Genomic DNA, 19,541 nt, shown 5'->3' on the forward strand with positions numbered 1-19,541 from the left:
CGTATGGTGGCAGAGCGGTTTGTGTGGCACAGGCTCAAGAAGGAGGTAGCCCAAATGGTGCCAGGCCTCCAAGGTCCACTGGCATATGAAGGCCCCAATTCAACAGTTCAACTCGGCGGTCAAAAGATTCCAGCACATACATGTTGATATCATGGACCCCCTGCTGATGGTGGTCGTTTGACCGGACCACGAGATGGCTGGAAGCCATCACCATCAAGGAGATTTCCGCTGAGACGTACACCAGGAACTTGATCGCTCACTGGATCGCCAGGTTCAGAGTCCCGGTGCACATCACCAATGACAGGGGCGCCCAGTTTACTTCTGCTCTGTCGACCCACTTGGTGAGCCTACTGGAGGTTAAACTCCACCATATCACGGCTTATCACCCGCAAGCCAATGGCCTGGTGGAGAGATTTCACCGTCACCTGAAGTCAGCCCTCATGGCCCGCCTCACCTGTCCCGGCTGGGCAGACGTGTTGCCCTGGGTCCTGTTCGGCATCAGGACTGCACCCAAGGAGGATCTGCAGGCATCATCCGCAGAGCTGATGTACGGCACGCCGCTATCTTTGCCTGGTGAATTCTTCAGCCTGGAAACAGACTCCACGACCAAACACCCAACCCTGTTGGCGGATCTCCTCAGCAAACTCACCTCGCTGGCCCCACGCCGCCTCCGCACCACGCCGCCTGACTGCCAAAGAACTGGATGTGGCCGAATTCATCTTCGTCCGGTGCGGCCCGCACTCTGTGCCCTTACAGTGACCTTACAAAGGCTTGTACAGTGATCTCCAGCGGTCTGGCAAGACCTTTACATTAGACATTGGGGGTAAAAGTGAACTGTTTACAGTAGATCACCGGAAGGTGGAACACTTGGAGCTCTTGCAGCCGATTCAAATGGCTCAGCCCAAATGCCGAGGCCCTCCGCCCAAGCAGTGGGACGCGTAAGCCGGTTCTGGGCGGCGCACATACTTGTGGCGAACAGGCCCCGCTTGTACCGCCATGTGGCGGGGCAGCCATGAGGAAATGGCACCGTCAGGGGACCTCCTTGCCTCATGGCTTCAGCCCAGAGTGGGATTTGAAATAGCGGTCGTTGAGAACCTCCGATGTGGGGGTTGCGAGTCTGTTTCATTGTAGCTACTGCAACAAGTGTTTGTTTTTCTGTATGACACTTGTAGCCCAGAACATGTTGTTTGATCTTGAGTGTAAATGTTTCTGTTTGTAAATAATTCCAATGAAGTCTGGTTTCATCAGGATTGTACATGTGTTCTTGTGATAGCCCTTTTTAAATAATGCTACAATTTATCTTACAGGCCTTGAGCAGTTGACTTATCTGCACTTCTCTGAGATGTAGATCTTATAGATGCTATATTGATTTAAAAAAAAAACTGAGTCAGCGGTGATTTACTTTGTCTTGGAGACATTCCCAGGAATTCAGGACCTCTCAGGCCTTTCATACCATGGTCCAAATTCCTGGGAATTTGCTCTCCCAGCAATTTGGGGTTCTAGCCGTCGGTAGCTCGCCTGCCCGCTCACCCCCCCATCCGTTGGTTGCCTGCCCACCCCTCGCGCTTCGGGGCTGCTTTGGCACATTGCGATGGTGGCACAATGTGGGATGAATGGCCGATTTTGTTAACCATAATCCCTCACGCAGCTGGAACCGTTCTGGGAAATAGAGCTGCATGAGGAACTTTGGTTAACGAGGACGGCCATTCATCCCGCATTGTGCTGCCATTGCAATGGGCCAAAGCATCCCAGTGTTCTCTGGCGGTAAGTATCTTTTAATTTTAATCGCCTATGTGACAAAGCTCGCAAGCGCTGTTGTCATGAGGCTTCCCTCCTTGGCAATTTGGCAGGGAGAGGTTCGGGAAAATTTCCTGGGGCTGCGGCCCGACCTACAAGGTAGGGCTACGGACCCATTTAAAATTCCTGGGCCGACCTTTTCACACTGCAGGTTCACAGGAGGGTTCCTGGGCAAATTTCTGGGGAATCTCCATTTTACAATGCACTGTGGAAAAAGGCCAAGTCAAATGGAAACTTAAGTCAAGAATACGCTTGCAGAAGCGGATTCAGACCTGTGGAATGGTTGTTCAGGTGGCAGTGCTGGCCACCTGAAAGGGACAGCTGCATGGGAGGTGCGTCGGAGCTCACTCTGGCTCCTGTCCCTTTGGGCCATCAGCTGACAGCCCGCAACAGCCACCCCTCCCCTGACATCCCGCGCCAGGTGGCAGGGGCAGCGGGGTGGGGAGGGGGGGTAAATAAGGCGCTCGCCAGCTGATTGTCATCCCCTTAGCAGCCACTTTCAGGCAGCTGTATTCAGGTGCCTAGGGGGACTTCAGTGTTCCAGTGATTATCCCTCCTAGAGGAGGGTTTCAAAGTGCGCCTTGCAGGAGCCTCCTGCGCATAGGGGTATAATATGCGTTTTTACATTGGGATATTTTGGCCACATGAAAGTGCTTTTAAATTTATCTCCTTCCCTAGTGCATGATAAAAATCTTTTCTGTTTAACATAAGCAAGTCCAGACACCTTTGTTCCTTTGTTGATTGCAACTATTCTTATGTACTATCCACCAAGACCTTCTGTAAATTGGAGGAACAACATTTGATTTTCTGTCTGGGCACTCTCCAAAGATCAATCTCTCCACTTTCTGTTAGCCTACTCTGTCCTTCCTCCCTTCCCTTTTGTCTTCTTTCCTCCAGCTCTCCACCCTCTTACTGCCCCTTCCATCCCTCCTCCCCCACCTTCCATCCCTCCTCCCCCGCTTGCTCATGTGCATTCCCTCCCCCATCTATTACCTCCTGCCTTTGGGACCGTGCCTCTTCCTCCTACTATTTTGATTGGGTGCTGGCTGACATTTTTTCATTCCTCATTGAAGGGCTCAAGTCTGAAATGTTGGTTATGTATCTTTATCTTTGTAACAATATACTGTTTGACCTGCTGAAATTCTCCAACGTTGTGTTTTATCTTCAACCATGGTGTCTGCAGACTTTCATGTTTTACTTCTTGAATTATTCCAACACTGTTTAATTCAATTCCTCCCATGTTGATACTTAATTGCTTCTTTTGGACATACAACACAAAGAACAGTTAATCACTCAAGAAATTATTACTTTTTTTTAACCCATTGTTCATACATTCCACACACTTGCTTTAAGCAACAAGCGTTTCCAACTTTAAGAATTTTATGATTGCTGTTTCCCCTTGGTTAAAATCACACTTGGGGATTTTGCTCACTGACTTGCTCGACAGAATAAGTCGAGAATGTAGTACGATGAAAATATTTTGTACATCAATCTTGAGGTTTAATCACTATAGCTAATTGACTCAGCATTTGAATTTGTACATTTGAATTGGTGGACTATTGATATTAGTATTCTTACTGTTACTGTACACTTGTGATCTCCCGATGTGATCTTTTGCAATCTTTTTTCAACTAACAGTTCCCATAATGAATCTTCAAGCTGCTAAATCACCACTGGTGGAGTCAACTGCATTTTGTATGGGCTTGATTTAAACTCCAATTCATATGTGTAAATTCAATTTATTCTGACTCCATTCCTAAAAACAACATTAATATAAAGACATAGCTTTCTGGACCAAATGTGTAAATAAGAATGTTAAGTGCCCACTCCATTCTCTACTCAACTCATTCCTCTTTCCTCTCCCACATCTTTGCTGTCATCACTGTGATTCACATTTATAAAGCTGTGCCTATAATGTCATTGGGTAATGATTTTTCTCCTACACAGCCCTGCCTTCCCACTGCCCTCCCCTTTCCCCACCCCCCCCATTATGCTTTCCCCTTCTTCCATCTATCATCTCCTGCTCTGCCAACCCCCCTCCCACTCTTTTATCCTGATTACTCACTGGCATTTTCCCATACTTTGATGAGGGGCTCAAGCTCGAAAGTTGGTTATGTATCTTTGCCTTTGACCTGCTGAGCTTCTCCAGCATTCACGGTGTCCACAGAATTCTGTGTTTTACTTTCTCTTACTGTTGAAGTCAGGGGAAGAAATGCTATATTAAAATTTAACTGATTTCATGCATTCGTCTAAATATCAACTTGCCAGGTCGTATCTTGATAACATTTGATGCAAATAAATGCAACAAACTATACTCCAACTACCCCACATAGTTTATTATTTTGATAATGGAAGACATTTTGGAAACTTCTGCGTCATGTAAAATTTAATTTTTGATGTCTGAAAATAATCTAGAATAATGTAAATTAAATGCTAATTTGCTTTTAAATTTATTTTTTCAGGCTGCCATGGACATACCAGGTCTAAGTCTAAGTCAGCAGGAATACTATCCGTATGTCTATTATAAGATTGACTGCAATCTGCTTGAATTCAAATAAATGGTAGTACAGTTCTTCTCCAGTCACCTTGGCTTTAAGTGTGGGTCATAGTAGTATTGGCTAGACACTTAGCCATCCTTTTTTTCCTTCAGCCTGGGTAAACTGGTATTTGCTTCCTCATTCTTGCAATTGGGTCCAGTTCTGTTATCTGTCCACTGCTGTTTCGTTTGAAAACCTATTGATGTACTTTTTTTTTACCAATCAGGTATTGAATCATGTGCTGCAATAATATGGATTGATATTTATGAAGCAAACCCATTATTTAAAAATGGAAAAAAAAATCTCATTTGTGAAGTGCTGTACTTCAATTGACAATATTCCTGGAAGACCTCGTTTACAGCTGTACATTAATAGAGCAAAAGAGTTTGTATCATTTCACCTCCCTACCTGTGATTGATACATAGAATTTTAAATGGTCATTGGTTGTAACAAATCGTGTTTATTGAAAAAGTATATGTGATGTAACAGGCTTGTACTAATGTTTTAAACATGACTCCAATGTGCAACCACTGTATACATTCATGATGCCTACATATGTGGAATAAATGTAAAAACCATGGTAACCAAGACCTTTTCAGTGTTGAGCATTTATCAGAAGTTTTGACAAACCAACAACATTTCTAAAATATTGATCTTTGTTTATATAAAATCTTGTACAGATGCTGAAACTGAAAATGAAACACTTGAAGCACTTTGTACATTAGCCAGCATCTGTGGGGAGTTTAAAGAATTATGGTTTCATATTGATCACCTTTATAAAGTTATAGCACAGAGGTGCGGTTAGTAGAGTTAACAGTTCCTGCAACCTGGGTTCAAGAATCAAGATTCATTTATTGTCAACTTTTGCTTGCTGTGGGGGACGTGGCGTGATGGCGTAAGAGAAAGACGTGGGTGGATATCTTTCCCGGCAGATTTGAATAAAAAAACATTTTTGTGCCCTTTTTAATATAAGAAATCTATAGTGTTCATTTTCAGAAGTAATTAATATAAGAATGAAAAAAACGAGAGCCCAATGAAGAAGAACATGATTTTAAAGCAATCGGTAAGCTTAGAAGAAGTTCGGCCTATGTTGGGAACTGGAACCTGGCACATCGAATATTCTTCCTCCTCATGTTCAACGATGACAGCTGGTGACTCTTAAGGTGACGCCGGCACCTGGGTTATGGAGCTCCAGTCAAGATGGCGCCCAACGTTCTTCTGTTGAAATTGAAGAATATCTTCCACCCCGAGGGTGGGGTTAGTGCTCATCGATCTAGTGAGTCGGGATCGGCAGAGGACAGGCCCCAAACCTGGGGGGGGAGGGGGGGGGAGGGAGGTAAAAGCGTTACTGTTGTGGAGGAAGGAGATAAAAGAGCCTGTGCAGCAAGAGAGGAGGATTATCAGGAAACCAGTCAGAAGAATTGTTTAGTGAACAGGAAGGAATACAAGAGAAGACTGTTGCAGCCCAGGGTAGGCATTTTTCTAAATATAAAGTTTATTTTGTTGAAACACAGTTCCATGCAGTGTCACAGCAGATTTCTTTGGGCTTTACATCTGTTAATAATAAGTTTGTAAATCCTTTGGAAGATATTTCAACTGTTAAAGCTGATGTTGCAAAATATGCATAAGTGGTGGATAAAGTTCAATAAAAAGTTAAGAAGATGCAAGATAAGTTGGAAGATTATGATATTGATGAATGACAACAAAAGCTGGATACTTTTGATGATTCTTTTATGGGATGATGGATTGAGAAGGTTGATTTATTGAAGAAAATTGATTCATTGGAGAATCAGCCATAGGAATAATGTGAAGATAGTGGGATTACCGGAAGATTTTGAAGGATTGGAACCAGATAATTTTTTCATAAATGGATACCAGATGTGTTAGGCGTGGAAATGTTTCTGAATGGTTTGGAACTGGACAGAGCACATAAAGCTTTGAGAAGGAAATTGTTGCCTGGCCAACCACCTCGATCTGTTTTGGTTAGGTGTATCACAGGATGATAATAAAATAGGTGGCTTTTTAAATAGGTTGCAGTTACCTATGTTGAATGATTGGGCTAGGGAACAACTGGAGAAACCAATTGATTTTAAAGAAATTATGTTGGTTTTTAATTCAATGCTGAATGGTAAATCTCCAGGAGAGGATGGTTTTACTATGGAATTTTATAAGAAATTTCAAAATTTGTTGCTTCCAGTGTTTGGTTAAGTTTTACAGCACATTTCGAATACACAATTGGTGCTGGAATTTTTTTCACAAGATATTATTATGGTATTCTTTAAAAAGATAAAGTTCCTTTGAACTTGAACCCTGGGTCTTATAGACCAATTTCATTATTAAACATTGTTTATAAGCTTTTGACTAAGATTTTGGCTAATAAAATATTTACTGAAGTTGATTCATATTGATCAGACAGGTTTTATGAAGGGAAGATATTCTGCAGATAATGTATTTAAATTAATTAGTCTATTAAATATTTCTCAGGAGGAATCCAACTTACCAATGGTCTTATCATTGGATCCCGAAAAGGCGTTTGATAGGGTGGAATGGGGTTTTTTAAATTTAAAATTTTGGAGAAATTTCGTTTTGGATCAATGTTTATAAGATGGATTAAGGCAATATATAAACAACCAAAGGCTAGAGTTATGACAAATGGGGTTTTATCTGACTCTTTTAATTTAGAGAGATCTACTAGACAAGGTTTCCTTTATCACCAGCATTATTTGCATTGGTGATTGAACCTTTAGCTCAATTAATAAGACAGGAAAGGAATATAAAAACTATTAAATCAGGATTGTATGAAGATAAGATCAGTTTATTTGCAGATGATGTATTAATTTATTTAACTGAACCACTGGAGTTGTTGAAGATGTTATAGGAAAAGTTAATATAGTATGGAGAATTAACAGGTTATATGGTGAATTGGAATAAAAGTGAACTTTGGCATAAGTTTGTCTGAAGATGATTATTCTGTTTGTCAAGGAGTAGTATGTTTTAAATGGACAAGTCAAATTAAGTAGTTGGGTATTAAAATAGATAGAGACTGTGATAGAATATTTAGAGATGGTTTGGGAGGAATTGTTAGAGCAGCTTGTACACACATTTTAAAACTCAGAATATTTGCAGGACTTTTGCAGAATGCTTTTTGCATGTGGCAACAAAGTATCAACAACAGTTTGCCTGTGAGAGCAAGCGATCTTTGCAGGCAGAGGAGAACTGTTTTGCTCTGAGGGGGAGGGTGTGAAACAGAGAGAGGAGTCACAGAAATTATTTCCAGAAGGACAAAGCTGGCAAACTTTGGAAGACTGTCTAGTCAAAGGAGAAGACTGGCGATCTGAAAGGTGACCTGAAAGAAAGAGGATAATCTGGAGAACCCTGAAAGGGGCAAGTTTCGTCAGCAAGACTGATTGAGAAGGAATAGGTTGCGGATGTCCTGGAAAAGGAATCTCTCTGAAAACCAGCAAGAACCCTCCTGAGTGGTAACCATTTGCCTCTTAAGCACCAAAGACTGGTGAACTTTGTTAATGCTAACTTCTGTGCACAGTACAAGAATTGCCTGCAACCAGTGAGATTGGACTGTGATCCAAAGAACTTTTCTAATCTTAAATATACATTACATACACCTGCGCTTAGTATGGGGGGGGGGGAAATTAAGTAGTTAGGTTAAGTAAGTAGGTTAAGTAATAAGTTAAAGTTTAATTCTGTCTTCTTGTTCAAATATAATTAAAAGCTATTTTTGTTTAAGAAACCCTGCTTGTAGTGCATATCTATTGCTGCTGGTTTTTGGGGTCCTCTATAACAATACATGGATTTAAATTATTTGTCGTTGATTTCTGAAATTAGAGGATTTAAGTAAATGGAAGGATTTACTGTTAACTTTGGTGGGAAGGGTGAATTGTATAAAAATGAATATATTTCCTATACCAGTATTTTCAAAATATTTCTTGTAATATTCTGAAAGATTTTTTTAAAGGTTTGAATACAATAGGAAATTTTTATGGAAGGGAAAATTAGCAAGAGTTTCCATGCATGAATTAGTGTTGAAATATGAACTAGATGGTTTGAAACTTCAAAATTTAAAAAATTATTATAAGGCTGCTCAATTTAAAATTATTAATAGAATGTTTGATTTGGATAGTCAGTCCTTTCACTTGAGCAGATATAGAATTAAATAGACTTGGTGAAGATAGAAGAGATTATTTTGTTTATAAATGGAATGTTAAATTATTAAGTCCTTATAAATTGCCTAATTGCCTATTTTATCTCATTTGATAGGTATTTGGGAAGGGATAAATAAAGAAATTGGTAATCAAAGGTAAATTATCTAGATATACTCCTTTGTATCAGAATAAATGTTTTCCTTTTATGGTTAATAATGATCTTCTTAAGATTTGGGACCAGAAAGGGATTAAAATAATAAATAATTGTTATGAATTTAGTCATTTTATATCATTTGAAAGATTGAAGGAAAAATACCGACATATTCATTTTTTGTTATTATCAAATTAAATCAATGTTGTATGATTATTTTGGGAAACATTTGCTTTTACGTAAAGAGTCGAAATTTGAAATGTTGGTTCATGATGAAGGGAAGAAAGGTTTTATTTCAGAAATGTATAAATTATTGGAACAGAAAATGCCTAAAATTGATTTGCATAAATCATAGCTTAAATGGGAAAAAGATTTGGGAGTTGATTTTAATGATGATCATTGGAAAAATATTTGCAGGGATAGTGTGACAAAAATTATAAATAGTAGATTTAGGCTGGTAACTTATAATTTTATTCATCAATTGTATTTGACTCCGGAACATTTGAAAATATATAATTTGAGTATTTATGATTTGTGTTTTCGATGCAGTGGTCAGAAAGGTACGTTTTTACATTCAGTATGGTCTTGTGATAAGGTTAGATCTTTTTGGACTCTGGTAAGAGATTGTTGACAGTTCATTTCGAAAATAAAATTTTCTTTAGATCCAAAAATTTTTTTAATTGGAGATATTAGTGAACTGGGTTTGTTCTATAAATTGGATAAATTTTAATTAGCTTTTTTGAGATTAGCATTGGCAGTGAAGAGGAAATGTATAGCTATTTCATGGAAAGATCGGATGGATCTTAATTTACAAAGATGGCATTTGGAATGAAGGACATGTAGGAGAAGATAACATAATTTAAGGGATAGATATTATGTATTTAAAAGGATTTGAAGCTCATATTTGGACTATATTAATTTGAAAATTTGAAGATGGGGGTTTGGTTGCAGCAGGATCTCCTTAGTCCACATTAAGTGAATTGTGTTTAGTATTCTCTTTTTTCTTTTCCTTTTTTTTCTTTTTTGGTAGTGTTAGGTCTGCTTTGTTCATGAATGAGTGAGACAAACACCAGGCTGAGTCGAAATCAGGGTTCTTTGTTCTTTATTACCGGATTGTAACACTTGCGACTAACAAAGTTAGTCGGAGAATGCATTCTGCCGTTATCAGCAAAATGGTGATTTTTTATACCCTTGGATATGTGCTTAGAACATCATCATATCATTACTTGTCCAATGACTAAAACTGTTGCTATCCTTTCCCTGCTAGCTTCCTGCCTCTCAATCCATCAATGTCTCTCTTATCTTGTAAGTACAAGGATGCATTCTGTTACTCCTTAGTACTGGGTGACTCCTTCTCCGGTCCCATCTCATGATGTTTTACCTAACAGGAGTACAAGGACACCTCCCCTTCTTGTTACTGCCCTGTACAGGGTAACTCCCTACACATTCCCATCTCATGATGTTTTACCTTACAGTAGTTAATGGGTTTAGGGGTAAGATTGGAGGGAGGGTGTAGTTATAGGTAGGGGGGAGAGGGGTTTGGAGTTTTTTTTTAAACTAATTTCTTTAGGTTTTTTTATACATATATAAAAACCATGTTTGAGATATATATTGTATTGTATCTATAAGAAAACTGAGGTCCTTCATCAGCCAGCTCCCCACCATGACTACCAGCCCCCCCACATCTCCATCGGGCACACAAAACTCAAAACGGTCAACCAGTTTACCTATCTCGGCTGCACCATTTCATCAGATGCAAGGATCGACAACGAGATAGACAACAGACTTTCCAAGGCAAATAGCGTCTTTGGAATACTACACAAAAGAGTCTGGAAAAACAACCAACTGAAAAACCTCACAAAGATAAGCGTATACAGAGCCATTGTCATACCCACACTCATGTTCGGCTCCGAATCATGGGTCCTCTACCGGCATCACCTACGGCTCCTAGAACGCTTCCACCAGCATTGTCTCCGCTCCATCCTCAACATTCATTGGAGCGCCTTCGTCCCTAACGTCGAAGTACTCGAGATGGCAGAGGCCAACAGCATCAAGTCCACGCTGCTGAAGATCCAGCTGCGCTGGGTGGGTCACGTCTCCAGAATGGAGGACCATCGCCTTCCCAAGATCGTGTTATATGGCGAGCTCTCCACTGGCCACCGTGACAGAGGTGCACCAAAGAAGAGGTACAAGGACTGCCTAAAGAAATCTCTTGGTGCCTGCCACATTGACCACCGCCAGTGGGCTGATATCGCCTCAAACCGTGCATCTTGGCGCTTCAGAGTTCGGCGGGTAGCAACCTCCTTTGAAGAAGACCGCAGAGCCCACCTCACTGACAAAAGACAAAGGAGGAAAACCCAACACCCAACCCCAACTAAGCAATTTTCCCCTGCAACCGTTGCAACCATGTCTGCCTGTCCCGCATTGGACTTGTCAGCCACAAACGAGCCTGCAGCTGACGTGGACATTTACCCCCTCCATAAATCTTCGTCCGCGAAGCCAAGCCAAAGAAGAAGAATTATTTTTCTTATAAATAATATATTTAAAAAATTTTTTTGCTTGCTGTAAAGGCACACCAAGAGGAAGGAACAACCAACCCAGTGGCCCCACAAATAAGAGAAGCAAATGAGAGTCCCTTCAGAGACATCATGTGTCTGTGGCTTCACCTCCTGTGTTGTCGCAACCTCTATAGTCATCAAGGCCTGATCTTTGTTCCATCGGTGAACCTGGCTCCTGGTTCCAAACCTCTGAAAAGGTTAAGACGCTGCTAATTCATGAGACCCTATGGCAGCCCTTGTGATCGGCATCCTCTTGAATGCCGATCCTGATGTCTGGTTCTTCAGGAGCCTGACTCCAGCAGCCCCTGGTCTGGTTTGAGTTCCTCAGCTGCTGAGCCTTAGCTGGTCCATTGTTGTGGTCACCTTCCCTGCTGGGTCCTCTCCTAAGTGGAGAGATGACCTCCCGCTCTGGTGCCTTGTTCCAGTCTGCTTATCCCTGGAGCTAGCCACCCTTGTGGCCTGGTGCCAAGCATGGGCACTGGCATCTTGGGCACGGACCTCTGTAGGTTTGCTAATATTAATAAAAAAACATGGCTGACTTTTTACAGGCCATTTAAAATCTGTACATTATGACTGGGCGATAGGACTCTTCAGAGGAGTATTGTGTTTCTGCTCCCCACTGCCCCAGGGTCTGCAGCAGCACTGCCACTTTTTTTCATTCAAGACTTTTGGAGTTGACTGGAGTCTTTATGTTCCCTCTGGGGGTTGTGATGCATACCCACATACAAAATGTGTAGGTTGGTTGATAAATCGGCCACTGCAAATTACCTCCCATTGTCTGGGTGAGTGGTAAATCCGGCAAAAATTGATGGGAGTGTGGGAAGCATAAAGAAGCATTAGTTTAAATGTGAAAACACAAAATGCTGGAGAAACTCAGCAGGTCAAATAGTGTCCTTTATGTAGCAAAGGCAAAGATGCATCACTGACATTTCAGGCTTGAGCCCTTCATCAAAGTATGAGAAAATGCTGGTAAGCATCCAAACAAAAGCGTAAAAGGGGGTAAGGGGGAGTGGCAAAGGCAGATGATAGGTGGAGAAAGGAGGGAGGGGACAGCAGCAATGAGGGGGTGGGGGAGATTGCAGGGCTGTGTGAGTGAAAGAACTGGAAGGACAGGAAAAGGAGGGGAAAGAAAATGCAAGCAGGTTGAATGGAAAGCAGTAATGTCAATGTTCATGCCATGTGGCTGGAGGGTGCCCAGCTGGAAAATAAGGTGTGTTAGTATAAATGTATAGTTGAATGTTGACATGATCTCTCTGATCACAGGACCAGTTTCTTTGCTGTATCTTAATGACTCTCAAATTGTTGAAGATTTTTTACCTTTGCATAAAATTGCATTATTTATCTTTACTGATTTTAGTTGTGAATTGTAGTGGCAATTGAATACTGCTTTTCATTTGAGAATTAAAACTCTACTTGGTTAGAGGAGAGGAATTGGAAGAAAAGAGGGGATCACCACTTGTGAATCTGCAGGCGTCATTACTGCACCTGGTGCTCCTGTTGTGGCCTTCCCTACATTGGAGAGACTGGACACAGATTGGGAAGTCGCTGAGCATCTTCACTCTGTCCGCATCAATGATCTCCAAGAGGCCAATTCTTTCAATTCTGCACTTACTCCTGCACCAACATGTCTATCCATGGCCTCATGCATTGCCAAACCAGGGCCACCCGTAAATTGGAGGAGTGACACATATTTCATCTGGGCACTCTCCAATCAGATGGCATTAACTTCTCCAGTTTCTGCTGGACCACTCCCTGTTCTCGCTCTCTTCCCCACCCCTGACTTCTTTCCTCCAACTCTTCACCTCTTTCCCTCTCCATTTACAGAGCCATCATCCATGTCTGCTAGTTTGTCCTCTCTCCCTTATTCACCTATTACCTCCTGCCTGTCCTTCCCTGCCAACATTTTGTTCATAATGATGAAGGGCTCAAGCCCAACATTTTGGTTATGTATCTTTATCATTGCTTCATAAAGGACACTGTTTGACCTGCTGAGTTTCTCCAGCATTGTGTTTTTACTTTTTAAATTGTATATTGATTATTTTCATTGCACTTTGTGTGTGCTTTTTTTTTTCCTTTCAATAAACTTGGTTTTGAGTTGGAATTTATGTATACAATGTGTACATGTACAAGATGCTTTTAAATGTTCCTATTGTGGTAGCCTCCAGCACTGCATTCCATATACCCATCATTCTTGGTGTGTGTATTTAAAAAAAAGCACAAAAAACCTGAAACATCCACTTGCATGAAACAGATATCCTTTGGTTCTGACTATTGTCATCTTGGGATAAAGGTTTTGCCTATTTATGCCCCATATGATTTTGTACACCTCTAAATATCCTCTCATCCTCCAACGCTGCTGAGAAATGCCCAAGCTGTCTCAACCATTCCTAATGAAACTCATTCTCTAACCTGGGCAGCATCCTGGTAAATTTCCAAAGCTTCTACATCTTTCCTTTAATGAGGCAACTGGAATTGAACACAATACACTGTGTGGTTTAACCAGAGTTTTGTAGAACTACAGTGTTACCTTATGGCTCTTCAAATCAATCCCCCAAAGGCCAGCATACCATATGGTTTCTTAACCTCCCTATTACACAGTAACCCTGAGGGATCTACGGATATGGATCCCTCTACTCCTCCGCATTGCTAAGTGTTCTGCTATTAGCCATGTTCTTTGCCTTCAAGTTCAGTCTTCCAAAGTGCATCACTTCACACTTTTCCAGATTAAACTCCATCTGTCACTTTTTCACCCAACTCTATATCCTGTCTATATCCCATTGTAATATATGACAACTCTTTACACTATCCACAACACCATCTAGTCTAGTCTTGTTTCATCTGTAAACTTAATGACCCCCCATACACTTCTTCATCCAGATTATTTATAAAAATTACAATTTTTGTTAAAGATTTTACAAGATTTGAACTGGGGAACATGGCCTTGAGATTTGGAATGGAATAGAGATGAGGAGGGACATCTCCCAGAGAGCAGTGAATCTGTAGAATGTTCTGCTGAATGAAGCAGTAGAATCAGCCTTATTAACTATAGTTAAAAGTCATAATTAGATTTTTGAAGAATGGGGAATAGGCAGGTCAGTGAAGCAAAGTCCATGGCTGGATCAGCTGTGATGTTATTGAGTGGTGGAGAAGGCTTGATGGTCAAGTTGGCCCACTCCTGCTCCAACTTCTGCATTCTTAATGTTCTTGCGTTCCCAATACTCTCAATGATATATCTCAGAAGAAATTCTAGGCCCTCTTCAACTATTTTCAATTCTACAAAAGCTTGTCCACAATTCATTAGATTGTATAGAAGTGAGCTGTCAGTAATTTGTATTGTCCCCACCACTATAAACAGCTGTCTGGTGTTCTTGATGTTAAGTTCTTTAGACAAAAATAAATCAATGGTTAGGTCTTTGTAAGCTTAAATAGTAGATATCCAGATACAAATCTGAGGCAGCAGGAATTTGCCATACATTTTATTTGTAATGGATGCTCCAAATTCAATCTGCTTGTTTTAGATTGGTGCATTGCATCTTCAAAAAAATCTAAAGTTGATTTAAAATATTCAAAATAATTATTGTGATCTACATATATTAAATTATGAAATGGCAACATTTTGATTGTTTCTGAATGGATCTGAGCAGCGGACCAGCAAGGGGCCAAGCGACTGAAGGACCCACACCGGCTGCGGGCTGCAGTAAACTGACTTGTGTGATTCAAGAGGGTGCCGAGGGAAAGAAGGGGCTCCTGAAGGACTTTGGGTGCTGAAGGCTTCCTGATCGTATTGGAGGTTTGGATCTAGAGCTTGGGTGGCTGATGGTTTGAATAGGAGTTAGCAGAGGCTGCGGGAGGGCTGGAGGCGAATCCATGGACACTCAGTGTTTCTGAAGGGACTCTTGCTTCTCTTAAATCCTATTGCTTGGGGTGGTGGGCAATGCTCATGGCGATTCTTTGCTTGCCTTACAGCAGATAGAATTAAAGTATTTCATGTATATTACATTTTTAATGTATTATTACATGACAATAAAAGGAAACTTGACCAAATAGCACAAATTTTCTTTTTGAAAAAAATAATTCTTGATGCTATGTTGTTTATTAGTATTTTCTACAATGCTGAGGTTGATGAACAAAAGTCTTTCTCTTGCAAAAATGTGGGTCCCCATTACTAATCGCTTCCTGCTTGGCATCTGTATTTGTCTGTTTTATTCAATACAGGACTTTTGTAGATAGGTATGTTCCCCAGATTGAAGGTGCTCTATGTTGAAAAGCAAATCAGATGCATATTTACAGTAAAGAAGGATGTCATAAAGTTCATAGTTCCTATGACAATGTTTTCCAAAAAAGAAGCCTAAAATAATTCTCATTCTCCCAGTGGGAACTCAGTTCAATTCCCCACCCCATTCGCATGCTGACATATTTGTTCATGGTCTCATGCACTGCCCAACTGCAAATTGAAGGAACAATGCCTCATATTCCTTTTGAGCACCTTTCAACTGCTGACATTAACATCAACTTCTCTGGTTCCCATTAGCACCCCCCCCCCCCCCCCCACTGACCCGTTTCTCTTATTCCTATCTCTGTCTCCTTTCCTCCAGCTCCTCACCCCTTCTCCCTCTCATTCCATCTCTCCCCCACTTTTCCCTCTGGCTCATTTCCTTCACCCCTTCTCTTTCTCATTCTCACTCTCCCCCACCTTTTCCCTCTGTCTCCTTTCCTCCACCCTTCTCTTTCTCATTCTCTCTCCCCTACCTTTTCCCACTGTCTCCTTTCCTCCTCCCCTTCTCTTTCTCATTCTCCCATCTTTTCCCTCTGTCTCCTTTCCTCCACCCCTTCTCCCTCTCATTCTCTCCCCACTCCCTCATCCTTTCTCCACCCCTTCTTCCTCTCATTCCATCTCTCCCTCCACCCCTTTTCCTTTCCTCCACCCCTTCTCCCTCTCATTCCATCTCTCCCCACTCCCTTTCCTCCACCCCTTCTCCCTCTTCCTTTCCTCCACCCCTTCTCCCTCTCATGCCTTCTCCCTCTCCCCACTTCCTCTTACTTTCCTCCACCCCTTCTCCCTCTCATTCCATCTCTCCCCCACTCCCTCTTCCTTTCCACCAGTCTGCATTCACTGAGCCACCCAGCTCTCATGATCAACCCTCAGCTTTTCTCCCCTGCCCTCCTAGATATGTTTACCCATGGCCCAATGGCTTCTGCCCCTGCCCTTTCTTCTCTCCTCCCCTTTTTTATCCTTCAGACCTTGATGAAGCACGCAGGCCTGAAACGTTGATACATCTCCTATGGACTCTGCGGGATCTGCTGAATTCCTTCAACACTTGTATACGATTTTCGCTCTTTCTTTCATTTTCCTTTGTTCAAATATTTTATTTTCCTTCTCAGGGATAATGCTTTCTGTCTCAACAAATTCACATGATAAAATTATTTTTGACCCAACAACCTGTATAAAGACATGTCCTCTAATCTATTTCCTCACTTTGTACTAAATTTAATTGTATGATTTATTCAATCACTTGCCACTATACATCTGTGGAAGTTCGCCAAGATTTCTGATGTCATACTGCACCTCCGCAAATTCCTGAGGAAGTGGAGTCACTGGCATACTTTCTATATGGTGATGTTAGTTTTTTGGGCCCAGGGAAGGTCCTCTGAGATGGTTACTCCCAAGAATTTAAATTTGCTCACCCTCTCCACCTCTGATTCGCCAATGATCCATGGATCGTACAGATCTGGCTTTCCCTTCCTGAAATCAACAATCAGCTCCTTGGATTTGGTGACACTGAGTGTGAGGTTGTTGTTGGTGCACCATTCAGCCAACACTTGTCTAACGGTCATTGGGAAAAAAAAATCAGGTTTGGACTTTGTATCTACAGATTTAATTTTCAGTAAGTCTTGCCTGTTGCTGGTAACCAGGGAAATGTGAATCTTTAATTAGCAGGAGCACCAGAGGAATACATCAAAAATAATTTCATGTTCTTTGAAATATTGATGCAGAGATGGCATTTATATTCACAGACTATTTGCTCCCAATTAAGATCATGACTGTAGTAAAAACACCAAGATGATGGAGGAACTCAGCCAGTCATGCACTGTCCATAAGGAGGTAAAAATAAACTGTATAAACAATGTTTGGGGCCTGAGCACTTCCAATGTGCTGAGTTCTTTCAGCATTTTTAAATTTTCTTTTACAAATACAGGCAGTCCTCAGGTTGCGAACCCCCAACTTGTGGAGAATTTGTACTAAAAAACGGACTATGTGTAACTTCAGCAGTTCATCGGCTTGATGAAAGAAAAGGCCGTCCACCATTTTGAGTCAGATCACGTTGCCCCATTGACGATCAAAATCAGCGTAATGTTAGCCTGTACTTTAGTGCAAGAAAAGACTCAAAGCCTTTTCAACGATTTAAAAGCGGCACATGCATCAAGTTCCAACTTACCTACAAATTTGACTTAAAAACAGACCGAGGGATGGATCTCAATCGTAACCCGGGGACTGCCTCTATCACTTCTTCACATTATAGAAGAATTCTCTGGATTTCAACATTAGCAAGCTGTTAGAAATATCACTGCATTCATCCAAAATCATAACTAAAAAATAAAGAGCAATAAGGTCAGCAACAAAATATGAAGCAACCACATGGTGGAAATGTTCTCAGGTGCAGCTATATCAATGAAAAGAGTATTGCAGGAAAGGCAGATGAGCTTAGAGTGTGGATTGGCACATGGAATTAGGGGATTAGTGAAACTTGGTTGCAAGAGGAGCTGGACTGGCAGATCAATGTTCCTGGCTTCTGTTGTTTCAGTTGCCAAAGAGCAGAAGGAATGAAAGGGGGAAGAGTGGCATTGCTCATCAGGTAAAATATCACAGCTGTGCTCAGACAGGACAGACCAGAGGGCTCGTTTACTGAGGCTATATGGGTGGAACTGAGGAATGGGAAAGGTATGACCACCCTCATGGGGTTGTATTATAGACCACCCAATCGTCTGTGAGAATTGGAGGAGCAAAACTAGAGGAATAGCAGAAAGCTGCAGAAAACATACAGTTGTGATGGTGGGAGATTTTACTTTCCACATATTGACTGGGTCTCCCATACTGTAAAAGGGCTGGTTGGCTTAGGGTTTATCAAATGTGTTCAGGAATGCTTTCAAAATCAATATGTAGAGGTATCATCTAGAGAGAGAATGCAATACTGGATCTCTGAAAGAGAACAAGAAAGACAGGTGAAAGAAATATCATAATGCCATTGGTTTCAAGTTAATTATGGAGAAGGATGCATCTGGTCCTCAAGATGGGATTATAAACTGGAGAAGGGCCAATTTTGAGGAAATGAGAAAGGATTAAGAATGTGTGGATTAGGACAAGTTGTTATCAGGCAAGGATGTGGAAGGCCTTCTAAGGCAAAATTTTGAGAGTACAGAGTTTGTATGTTCCTGTTGAGATTAAAGGCAAAGTGAACAGGCATCGGGATATTGGGGATCTGGTTTGGAAGAAGAGACAGGTGTATAGCAGGCAAATGAAGTACTTGCAGTGTATTAAAAAAATCTTAATGAAATCAGGGCTAAAAGAAGACACGAGGTTGCTTTGGCAGATCATGTGAAGGAAAATCCTAAGGATTTCTAAAGGTATATTGAGAGCAAAAGGACAGTAAGGGACAAAATTGGTTCCCTTGATGTTCAGAGTATGTATGGAGCCAAAAGAGAATACCTAGCTCTAAAGGGGAGATCTTTAAATGTGATTTCTTTTTAGCATCACATGTGAGATCTGTCTCTGAGGATAATGTTAGAACATCATTCAAGAGGGTGAACCCTCGCAAAGCGTCAGACCCTGATGGCATACCCAACAGGGTACTGAAAATCTGCACCAACCAATCAGCTGGAGCATTTTTGGACATTTTCAACCTCTCATTGATGCAGTCAGAGGTTCCCACCTGCTTCAAAAGGGCATCAATCATCCCGGTAGCCAAGAAGAGTTGTGTGAGCTGCCTCAATGACTTCTGCTGTGATGAAATGCTTTGAGAAGCTGGTCATGGCCAGAATTAACACGTACCTAAGTAAAGATCTGGACCCACTGCAATTCGTGTATTGTCACAATCGGTCCACAGCAGATGCAATATCGCTGGCTCTCCACTCAGCTCTAGATCACCTTGAAAACAACAATTCATATAAATGGCTGCTCTTCATCGACTATAGCTCGGCCTTCAATACCATCATTCCCTCAATGCTGGTCAAGAAGCTGCAAACCCTGGGCCTCTGTAACCCACTCTGCAACTAGATCCTTGACTTTCTCATCGGAAGACCACAGACAGTACAAATTGGAAACAATGTCTCCTCCTCACTG

General features: G+C 41.5%; 1 protein-coding gene across 5 annotated transcripts in view; it reads left to right on the forward strand.

Annotated features, from left to right (window-relative positions):
- atp6v1c1a (ATPase H+ transporting V1 subunit C1a) overlaps positions 1-4,924 on the forward strand; it is a 128,132-nt gene extending 123,208 nt beyond the window's left edge. For 4 of the 5 annotated variants that reach the window (XM_069920485.1, XM_069920484.1, XM_069920489.1 and 1 more), the window contains one exon: positions 4,260-4,924. In XM_069920485.1, coding sequence (XP_069776586.1) covers positions 4,260-4,355 — 96 coding nt within the window. In that variant the 3' untranslated portion in view covers positions 4,356-4,924. The remainder of the gene's footprint in view (positions 1-4,259) is intronic. The other variant, XM_069920486.1, reaches the window with a different exon arrangement.
- The last annotated feature ends 14,617 nt before the right edge of the window (positions 4,925-19,541 follow it).

Source organism: Narcine bancroftii, chromosome 2 (assembly GCF_036971445.1).
Source record: "Narcine bancroftii isolate sNarBan1 chromosome 2, sNarBan1.hap1, whole genome shotgun sequence".
Lineage (NCBI taxonomy): Eukaryota > Metazoa > Chordata > Chondrichthyes > Torpediniformes > Narcinidae > Narcine > Narcine bancroftii.